Source organism: Orycteropus afer, unplaced genomic scaffold, assembly GCF_000298275.1.
Source record: "Orycteropus afer afer isolate SDZICR_OR568_19922 unplaced genomic scaffold, OryAfe1.0 scaffold00272, whole genome shotgun sequence".
Taxonomy (NCBI): domain Eukaryota; kingdom Metazoa; phylum Chordata; class Mammalia; order Tubulidentata; family Orycteropodidae; genus Orycteropus; species Orycteropus afer.
The window spans coordinates 3,304,884-3,316,710 of record NW_006921859.1 but is presented as its reverse complement, the minus strand read 5'-3'; the positions used below and the strand labels follow the sequence as shown (position 1 = coordinate 3,316,710).

Here is an 11,827-nt window from a genome sequence, read left to right as displayed (position 1 = left end):
AAAATGGTACAACCATTGTGGAAAGCAGTATGGCAATTCCTTCAAAAGTTGGAATTAGAAATACCATTTGACTCAGCCATTCCTTTACTAGGTATATATCTTAAAGAAGTGAGAGCCATGACAAGAACAGACATATGCACACCCATGTTCATCGCAGCACTATTTACAATAGCCAAAAGATGAAAACAACCTAGATGTCCATCAGCTGAAGAATGGATAACCAAACTATGGTACATACACACAATGGAATACTATGCAACGCTAAAGAATAATGTTGAATCTGCAAAACACCACATAACATGGATGAACCTGGAGGACATTATGCTGAGTGAAATAAGTCAATTACAAAAGGACAGATATTGTATTAGTCTGTTATTGTAAAAGTCAAGGAAATATTTATTTATGGAAGGAAATTTTCTTTGTTGGTTACCAGGGGTGGGAGGGGAGGGGAGGGAACTCTGTTAGATAGACAGAGATAAATATTGATTTGGGTGAAGAGAAGGGCAATGTACCAAATGTGAGTGACCAATATGGTGGCACTGAGGAAAAGAAAGACATAGAGAGGTACATGGGAGGTAAAGACAACAAATATGAACCCTTTTGCACATACAGTACTGCGTTGTCAGTGAAGGCAAACGTGGGTATACGGGTGGATAGATGAGTGGACAGGCTGAACTAGTAGGTATGTCTATGAAGTGGGGAGTGTACCCAAGACCATGTATAGGGCTGGCAGACAATGGTCCTGTAAGTTTATGTGTACGGTCTGAATTCCCAGGTGTATAGTAGAGCTGACAAGGGGCAAGGTTGTAGTCACTGCTTGGTCACAGCCAGCTATTCAGAGGGATCGAGTAGTTGAACCTGTGGGCTCAGGACCATAGTCGCAGGGCACATCAAGCTCAACTGGCATGACATACTACACAAAACTTGTTTCACCTCTTACTTTGGTGAGTAGCAAGTGGGATCTTAAAAGCTTGCAAGCTGCCATCTAGATGCAACAATGGGTCTCTCCTCGTCCACAGAAGAATGAAGAAAACCAAAAATTCATGGAAACAATTAGTCCTAGCGACTGATACACCATCCGATCTGCAGCCTATACGACTATGAGACCAGAAGAACTAGATGGTGCCCAGCTACCACTGTCAACCACATGGAGGAGGATCTATGTAGGATATCCTGGATAGAGAGGGAGAATAATTTGGAACAAAGCTCAAAATCATTTGGAGAAAAAAAAAGGTAGGACCAGGTTTGCTGGTCCGATACAGCCTGGTGGAACCACTGAGACTATGGTCCCTAGCTGCCCTTCAGGTCTGGAATTGAACCCACACCTGTGGCTTCCAGCCAAACAAAAGACAGGCATATGAGTTGAACATTTACCTAAGGTAGATATACTCCTTGGAGAGAACAATCATGGGAGAAAGAAGGGCTGTGTATGTACAAGGAGACAGCTCAGGGGGCAGGAGTAAATGGAGGGATGGACACAGGGAAGAGGTAACTATCGGGAGGAAGTAGGAGGGGAGCCGTTGCTTTGTGGTAAATTGTGGTCAATGTCATGAGACAAAGTGTATGTGAACTGCTGTATGGAAAGTGAATTTGCTCTGTAAATTTTCACCCAAATCACAATTAAAAAAAAAAGAAAAGAAAAAAAAACAACACTTAGCTTCAGGTCTGCCATATAACTGAGCAAAGGGTGACTGTTGTAATTATTACACCCTTCTGAGGGCAAGGGCTGTACTTTTCATCTCCAACACCAAACATCCAACAGAACATGCAAAGGGCAGGAGAAAACTCTAATCTGGGGCATCAATCAGCAGCAGAAAGAGTAGGAGCTTTTGAGTCATTCAGATGCAAGATCAAATATTCACTTCACCAACTACTTGCTATGTTACCTACTGCAAGTGATAAACCCTCTGACCTCAGTTCCCTCAACTGTAAAATGGAGGATAAGAGTGTGGGTCTCACAAAGTTACTGTGACTGTCAGTGACAGAACTGACAGAGACTGGCCTGCAAGATGGAAGCTGAATGCCCGAGTGCACCTGGTTTGGAAGAATGGACATAAATTAGATACAAGGAGGGAGGGAAATGTGAGCAGGGGCTGACAGAAAAACAGGAAACATACCTTTAGTTTTGGCCACACTACAGGATCCTCCAACCCCAAAAGGCAGACAGGAAAATAAAGTTATTTAAGTAATACAATAAAACCAAATATTCTAGATGTTCGAATAGATTATCATGCTGAAGGCAAAAGCAGGTATGTTTTCTAATGCTATTTCAGTTAAGGATAATAAGTTTTAAAGGAAAACATGATTTCAGTCATGTTACTATAAAATAATGAGTTATACAGGCATAAAACAAAGTATAAGTGGGAAGAAAACAAACCTTACTAAGCAAGCACTAGGCACCAACTCTAGTCAGAGATTTTACATCAGAGATTGCAAACATCTGCCAATGGGGGTCAGGCAGGCAATGCCTAGGCCCAACGCGAAGTGGGCCAAATGTGAGCCACAGGCAGCAAAGGGAACAGTGTAGGGGATAGAAGGGTACCCGCAACATCCAAAACAACTGCTGTCACTGTTGGAATGGAGGCCCAGTATCGCCAGATCTTCCAATTTCTCAAGAGAAACTGGAGCTCTGGATTTTTAAGTGAAATTTCACAACTGAAAATTCTGTGTGGCCAATTTATTATTCTGAAAGCTGATAAAAGGAACAAATCAGGCATTTATCCTGCCTTTTCTACATACACTGTACCAATGGGTAACCAAATAGATGAGGGGAAATTCTCTTTATAAAAAAGTATTTCAGCTACTAAATGGGAAGGAGGAAAAAAAAGGGAATGATATAATGAGAACACCACCATTTTACCACCCCTAAGGAGTTTTGGTGGCCCAGTGGTTGAGGCACTGGGCTGCTAAGCAAAAATTATGTGGCTCGAACCCACCAGCTGTCCATGGGAGGAAGATGAGGCAATCTACTTCCATAAGGATTTATAGTCTTGGAAACCCATGAGGGTCACTATGAGTATAGCAGTGGGTTTAAGGAACTAATAGATCTAGGCATGAACAGCAACAGCTATGAACACCACAGAAGTGTAAGTGCTGACTCTAGTGCTCAGCCTAAGCAAGAGCACAGTACTACCTGTGAACTAGCCTGGCTGAAAAACTGAACCTGAATCTGATTAAGTATATGGCCCGAATGACCACTTTACAGGAAATAGAACAGAGGAAGGTGTTAAATACACCAAGATGTCAATTAGAAATTCCCAGAGTGAGGGATCCCCTCAGGACAAACAACCCAGTTTCTTTAAATATTCTTCAGACAAAGATACTGGAAGGGAAAAACAAAAGGGAAGAGGGAGATCTATGTAAGTTAAAAGAAGCTTAAAGAAAAATTTAAAAAGTCACATTTGTGCAACAACTGGAAATGTGAACATGACTGCTACTAGTGATGTTAGCTGCTGTCCTATCAGCCCCCAACTCATGGTGACCTCATGCACAGTTGACAGAAACGTTACCCAGTCCTGCACCATCTCCATGATTGGTTGTAGACTGGATCACCATCATCCACAGGGTTTTCACAAGCTAAATTTTGGAAGTAGATTACCAGGCCTCTCTTCCTAGCCTATCTTAGGATGGAAGCTCTGTTGAAATCTGCTTAGCACCACAGCATTCACTTCACTGTGAATGAAGTGCACTGACTGGGAATCAAATCCAGGTCACTTGCAGGAAGGTGAGAATTCTATCACTGAGCCACCATTATGTCAAAAGACTGCTATTTACAACTATCAAAAATGTTTTAGGAAATATTGCATTTATGTTAAGAAAGGGATGACCACCAGTTGATGGTTGAGGCTGGATAACGGATACATGGGGCTCATTATACTATGAGGGGGAGTGTGCCTACAGGTTAAACTCTGCTGCAGGCTGCCACTTTGCAACCTCTGATTTATGAACATTTTTTCCTTTTAATCCCATAAAACCACAACTACCATTATTCTTCATCTCCAACACCAAACATCCAACAGAACATGCAAAGGGCAGGAGAAAACTCTAATCTGGGGCATCATTCAGCAGCAGAAAGAGTAGGAGCTTTTGAGTCATTCAGATGCAAGATCAAATATTCACTTCACCAACTACTTGCTATGTTACCTACTGCAAGTGATAAGCCCTCAGTTCCCTCAACTGTAAAATGGAGGATAAGAGTGTGGGTCTCACAAAGTTACTGTGACTGTCAGTGACAGTCTAACAGAGGAAAGGAAGGATTATAGAGGTTAACTCATTTGTGTGTATCTTACTCTTCCCTCAAGCCCCAGGTCTAATTATATCTCTTCTACTTGCACAATGCCTTCTCTGACCAATTCCCATCACACATGCACCCTTATAAACCAGTTCATAATTATTTCTTCAAAACTTCCTGAATGAGTCACTTTTGGCACAGAAATACATGGGGTGGGGGGAATGGGTTCTTTAAACATGTATATAACATAACCTTCCAATATCCATGTGAACTTTTAGTCTATGTACACAAGGAATTTCTCATTCTTGTTCACTTCTCTGTCTCCAATGTAGGCATTCACGGAATGATGAGTGAGTAAGGAAGCTATTATTCCCATTTTTTAGGCAAGGACACTGAGGTTCAGAATTTTTATAACTTGCCAGACTATAAAGTCATTGTATACTCTTGTCTCAGCACTGGGAAACTACACAAATTATTAACTTTGAAATGAGCTAAGGGGGGAAAAAAAATCACTGCATTTGAGCTATCTGTTAATACCTGGACACTCGCAGCAAAAGTATGGCAGAATCTGGGATTAAACATCACTAGGCTGTTTAAAGATTATCTCAGGGCAAAAGATTCAGGGGATCCTTCACCCTCCATGGCTCCAAAAACGCTAGAGTCTATGAAAATTTGATATTCTGTTCTGCATTTCACCCTTTTGATCAGGATTCTTCTACGGAATCTTTGATCAAAATGTTCAGCAATGGTAGCTCAGCGCTATCCAGTCTTCTGGTTTCATGGCAGAGGAGGCAGTTGTTCATGGAGGTTATTAGCTATACATTCCATAACCTCCTCTTATTCCTCACTGTTTCTTCCTCTGTTGAATAGAGACAATATATACCTATAAGAAAGACCAGTAACTACGGCTATTATTCAAATTTATGCATCAACCACTAATGCCAAAGATGAAGAAATTAAAGATTTTTACCAACTTCTGTAGTCTAAAATTGATCTAACATGTAATCAAGTTGTATTGATAATTACTGGTGTTTGGAATGTGAAAGTCAGAAATGAGGAAGAATCAGTTATTGGAAAATATGGCCTTGGTGATAGAAATGATGCAAGAGATTACATGACAGAATTTTGCAAGACCAATGACCTATTCGTTGAAAATACCTTTTTCAACAAAACTGGCAACTATACACATGGATCTTGCCAGTTGGAATATATAGGAATCAAATAGACTACATCTGCAGATAAAAGATAATGATGAAGCCCAATATCATTAACCAGAACAAAGCCAGGGGCCGAATGAGGAACAGACTATCAATTGCTCGTATCCAAGTTCAAGGTGAAGTGGAAGAAAATTAAAACAAGTTCATGAGAACCAAAATAAGACCTTAATTATACCCCACATGAATTTAGAGACTGTCTCAAGAATGGACTGGACTTATTGAACACAAATGACCAGATGAGGTGTAGGATAACTCAAGGACATACACATGAAGAAAACAAAAGATAATTAAAAATACAGGAAAGGAAGAAAAAACCAAAATGATGTCAGAAGGGACTATGAAACTTGCTCTTGAATGTAAAGTAGTTAAAGTGAATGACATAAATGATGACATAAAAGAGGTGAACAGAAGATTTCAAAGGGCATCTCAAGAAGATAAAGTATTATAATGAACTATGCAAAGATGTGGAGCTAGAAAACCAAAAGGGGAAGAACACAACTGGCATCTCAAGCTCAAGGAACTGAAGAAAACATTTAAGCCTCAAGTTACAACACTGAAGGATTCTATGTGCAAAATACTGAATGATGCAAGAAGCATCAAAAGAAAATGGAAGGAATACAGACAGCCACTGTACCAAAAAGAACTGACAGACTTTCAACTATTTCAGGAGGTAGAATATGAACAAGAACCAAAGATACTAAAGAAGTCTGAGCTGTCCAGAGCAAAGAAGAATGAAGAAAACCAAAATTCATGGAAACAATTAGTCCTAGAGACTGGTACACCATCCGATCTGCAGCCTATACAACTATGAGACCAGAACTAGATGGTGCCCGGCTACCACTGTCATCCACATGGAATGGGGATCTATGTAGGAGATCCTGGATAGAGAGGGAGAACAATGTGGAACAAAACTCAAAATCATTTGGAGGGAAAAAGAAAAAAAGGTGGGGACCAGGTTTGCTGATCCGATAGAGCCTGGTGGAACCACTGAGACTATGGCCCCTAGCTGCCCTTCAGGTCTGGAATTGAACCCACACCTGTGGTTTCTAGCCAAACAAAATACAGGCATGTGAGTTAAACATTTACCTCAAGTAGATACACGCCTTGGAGAGAACAATCATGAGAGAAAGAAGGGCTGCTTATGCACAGGGAGACAGCTCAGGGGGCAGGAGCCCATGGAGGGATGTACACTGGGAAGAGGTAACTATGGGGAGGAAGTGGGAGGGGAGCTGCTGCATTGTGGTAAACTGTGGTCAATGACATGAAACAAAGTATATGTGAACTGCTGTACGGAAAGTTTGCTCTATAAATCTTCACCCAAATCACACACATAAAAGAAGTCTGAGCTGCACCAAAGGCACTGGGAGAAAATAAGCCTCCAGGAACTGACAGAACAGCAATTGAGATGTTTCAACAAATAGATGCAATGCTGGAAATGTTCACTCGTCTATGCCAATCAATTTGGAAGACAGCCAGCCACCTGGTCAACCAACTGGAAGAGATTAATAATAGTGCCCATTTCAAAGAAAGGTGATCCAACACAATACTGAAATTATCAAACAATATCATTAATATCATACCCATGTAAATTTTGCTGAAGATGATTTAAAAATGGTAGCAGCAGTACATCAACAGGATACTACCACAAATTCAAGCTGGATTCAGAAGAGAATGTAGAACGAGGGATATCATTTTTGATGTCAGATGAATCTTGGCCAAAAGCAAAGAATACCAGAAAGATGCTTACCTGTGTTACATTGATTATGCAACAGCATTAGACAGTGTGGATCATTAACAAATTATGGATAACATTGTGAAAAATGGAAATTCCAGAACCCTTAATTGTGCTCACAGGGAACCTGTACATAGACCAAGAGGCAGAGCAAGGGGCTACTACATGGTTTAAAATCAGGAAATGTGTACGTCAGAGTTTTATCCTTTCACCAACCATACTTATTCTCTCTGTATGCTAAGCAAATAATCCGAGAAAATGGATTTTATGAAGAACATGGCATCAGGATTGGAGGAAGACTCATTAACAACCTGTGATATGCAGATGACACAACCTTGCTTGCTGAAAGTAAGGATGATTTGAAGCACTTACTGATGAAGATCAAAGACTACAGTCTTCAGTATGAATTATACCTCAACATAAAAAAAACAAAAATCTTCACAACTGGACCAATGATCAACATCATGGTAAAAGGAGAAATGTCTGAAATTGTCAAGGATTTCATTTTATTTGGATCCACAATCAACACCCATGGAAGAAGCAGCAGTCAAGAAATCAAACGATACATTGCATTGGGCAAATATGCTGTAAAAGACCTCATATTAAAGTGTTATAAAGCAAAGATGTCACCTTAAGGACTAAGAACATTCCACCCAAGCCATGGTATTTTCAATCACCTCACATATATGCAAAAGCTGGACAATGAATAAGGAAGACTGAAGAATTAATGCCTCAGAATTATGGTGTTGGCAAAGAATATTAATTACATCATGGACTGCCAGAAGAGTGAACAAATCTGTTTTGGAAGTACAGACAGAATGCTCCTTAGAAATGAGGATGTAAAGACTTTGTCTCACATACTTTGGCCATGTTACCAGGAGACACCAGTCACTAGAGAAGGGTATCATGCTTGGTAGAGAATCAGTATAAAAGAACAAGACCCTTAATGAGATGGATTGACACAGTGGCTGCAATAATGGGCTCAGATATGTGTGAGGATGACACAACTGGGAAGTGTTTTGTTCTGTTGTACGTAGGGTCACCACAAGTCAGAACTGACTCGATGGCACCTAACAACAAAAACAGGCTGCTGAAAGTGGCAGCCAACAGGAAAGAGGCGAGAAGTCAATATCACAGAGGACAAGGGTATTAGGTAACGGCTGAGCTCCAAGAAAGTCATAGCCTTGGCTATGGAAAGGCAAAGTGGTCCTTCCTGATCTAGTGCCCAGAAGCAAAAAACAAAGACATAACATCTCTCAGACCTATCTTCTCATCATCATCCACATTCATCTGTGTCATTTATCTATTCACCGTATCCTATCACCTGCCGTGGGATGGTAGGAGCACAAGAATGAATAAAAAGTCTGTTTGTCAGGATTTTGCAATCTTGTCAAGTGCTGAGAAGAGTGGGCTCAGAAAGGTCCCCAGATCCCCATTTTCCTGGGGGCTCGGGACTTTCAGAAATTCCCTCTTTAGAACTTAATAACAAGAACCCTAGGCCTGGGAGGCTGTCGTTACTATTCCTTAAAAAAAAAAAACAAAAAACAAAAAAACTCACTGCCCTCAATCCAACTCATAGCGACCCCTCATTGGGTTTCTGAGGCGGTATCTCTGGTAGCATAGTGGCTAAGGTACTTGACTGCTAACCAGAAGGCTGGCGGTTCAAACCCACCAGCCACTCCCCGGAAGGAAGCAATCTACTTCCGTAGTGATACTGCCTTGGAAACCCAAGGAGGGGTCGCTATGAGTCGGGTTCAACACGTTGGCACATAACAACAACAACAACATCAGTACAGAAGTAGATTGCCCATCCCTGACCTATGGCTATAGTATATCCAGATCTGAAGGGGGCCTAGATTACCGAGAGAGGCCCCCACAGCCTGCTAGAGCAGAAAGGACTTCAGACTTCATGTTCCAAAGTTTCATGGTTCCTAAGGTCTCAAACTCCATAAACCAATTCTGGTGAATTGGGAAAGCCACCTGACCTCTCTGGACCTATTTTCTGGCCTGTGTACTATTATTTTATTTTTTTTAAAAAAAACTTTTCAAGTTCTCTCCTGTCTAAACTTATTTGAGTCATCCAGAGCTGCTTAGCTACTCAAGCTTAGGCAGTGGTCTCATCTCAAATTCAAACCAGAGGTTTCACAAGCCCAATCCTTAACGTGACACTACTCAAAAGTTCAGACTTAGGTCCTAACCACAACTCTCACGGATCCCTGGCCTACACCCATCCCCAGCTTTCAGATGAGTAGGGGCTTTCTCTCCCACCCCCCTAACTTAACCAGCTCACACAGGTCACACTCACTTCTCCTCATCAGCAAGCACGTGCCAGCTCCCAATCTGCCCTCCTTGCTGGAGATGCCCCTCCACCTCTATTCATTAATCATTATCAAAACGTTCCCCTACTCCCACCGCCTGGACTCTTACCCTGATTCTGGTCAATCTAACCTGAGGAGAATCTAGGCCATAAACCTCCCTGCCTCCACTCAGCCTGTAATCCAGATGACCAGGACTCAACCTACCCGCCAAAACGGCTCAGTACCTAACCCCTAAATCGGCCCTCAGATCCCCTGACAGGGCACCTCAACCCTGGATCCCTCAAAAACTCCCATGTTAATTCAAAGTCCCTCAATTTACAATACCGACCCTCGCCCAAACGCCTCACCAGAACCTGAGCCCTCAGCTATCCCTTTTTCCACCTTTCCAGGACTCAGCCTGCAAACCCCGGATCTCCACAGCCCCGCGGTCCCGCTCCCGGATCAAAAGGCTGCCGAACCTCAGGCCCCCCTGACCTTGCTCCGCGAGTTCCGCCGCTGGGCTCCGCCCGGCCGCTCACCTGGGTACCCTTGCCAGCTCCGGGCGGCCCTAGCAGCACGGCCCGAATGCCTTTAGGACACTCTTGGGTCGGTTCATCCGCTGGCATGTTGGGAGCCATGTCTACGGACACTTCTGGCTACCACCAGTCCGCACACCTCACAGGTTGAGCGTTCCCAAGCCAGCGCTCCACGCACGACACGCACGCCCAGCTCGCCACTCACACTGGCCCGTTTGGACGTCCGTCAGCGCGCTGTGCTCGCCCCTGAGTGCGACGGACACTTCAATGTACCAATCAGACGATGATATTTTAGAAGACTTCTTTTGATTGGATAGAATTAGTAAGGGAGTAAGGAAGGGGCGGTCCAGCATGGAATGAGGGGCAGAGTGCTGCCCTTGGAACCTGTGTGCAGAGTAGGCGGGAAATAGTGAGAAAGCTCAGGGCCCCAGGCCCGGCTGAGAATTGTGATTCGGCTTTTGACAGTTTTAGAGGCCAGCAACTCCGGAGTCCTGTGAAATTTCCCGTGGGAGTGTAAATGGGTAGCAATCACTTTCAGAAGACAAATTGGTAGTAAGTATCAAACGCCCTTTGGGCCAGCTATTCAAAGGACATAAGGAAGAATATATGCAAAGATTTATGTGACAGAGTTGTTAATTGCAGAAAAGAGAAAACCAAAATCCCAAATATCTAACATCACCACTACTGCCATAGAGCTGATTCCATTTCAAAGCAATCGTGTAGGACAGAACAGAACTGCCCCATAGGTTTTCCAAGGCTGCATATCTATACCGAAGCAGATTGGCTCATCTTTCTCTCGCAGAGTGGCTGGTAGGTTCCAACCGCCAGCTATTTGGTTAGCAGCCGAATACTTTAACCACCACGCCATGAGAGCTCCTTGAATGTCTAACAATGAAAGTTAAATAAATTGCAACAAATTTGTATGTTTGTGTAAAACGTTATTTGTATAAAACTATTTAATCACATGGGAATATGTTCACTAAGCACAATACAAAATTGCAGTTACATAAAACTCCTAATTTTACTCCATAGTTACAAATGTTGATCTCTGTAGAGTTTAATCACAGCCTTTTATGATCATGTTAAAATGTAGATTCTGAGTTAGTACATCTGGGGTGGAAATGCAAATTCGCGGCAGGGGATCAAACCGGAATGAACCAGTTTGAAGCCTTGGATTATAGTTTAACCCCTTTGTGCATTTTTATATCTTCAAAAATTTTACAATGAATTGTGTAATAAATAGGTATTGTCTTTGCAATTGGAAAATAACTTTTTTAAGTAAAAAAATAAAACTCACTGCCCTGGAGTTGGATCTGACTCATAGTGACCCCTCCCTGGGTTTCCAAGGCAGTATCACTAAGGAAGTAAATGCCCAACCTTCCTTCCGAGGAGTGGCTGGTGGGTTTGAACTGCCAGCCTTCTGGTTAGCAGTCAAAAGCCTTAGGTACGATGCCGCCAGAGCTCCTTTTTTTAAGTCAGGAAAAGATAATTTTTTTTAAAAGAGAGGACCCTCTCTTGGAAGGGCAAATAATTTCTACAGCTTTTCAGTGTATGAAAGTTTCATCCACATGCTCTATGAAGCAACTAGTGAGTCCCTGGCAAGATCAGTCCCAGGGGCCTCTCAGACCTTTCACCAAGAGTGTGATTATGAACTACTGTGTTCTGTACAGGCTCATTTTCTACATCCTAGTGCTGGATTTGCTATCCCTCCAACTGCAGTTTCTTCTATTTTACCACACAGAGTAAATTAACATTTATTCTTTATCTCCACACTGGACTTTCACAAGGTGCCTGCTTGATCTTGTTTTATCCTC

The 11,827-nt window shown here is 42.3% G+C and overlaps 1 protein-coding gene across 1 annotated transcript in view; it reads right to left on the bottom strand.

The window, feature by feature from the left end:
* The window catches only part of AK2 (adenylate kinase 2), a 25,020-nt gene extending 14,905 nt beyond the window's left edge, over positions 1–10,115 (bottom strand). The window contains exon 1 of the mRNA XM_007950426.2: positions 10,017–10,115. Within this exon, the coding sequence (XP_007948617.1) occupies positions 10,017–10,115 (99 nt within the window). The remainder of the gene's footprint in view (positions 1–10,016) is intronic.
* Positions 10,116–11,827: the final 1,712 nt, after the last annotated feature.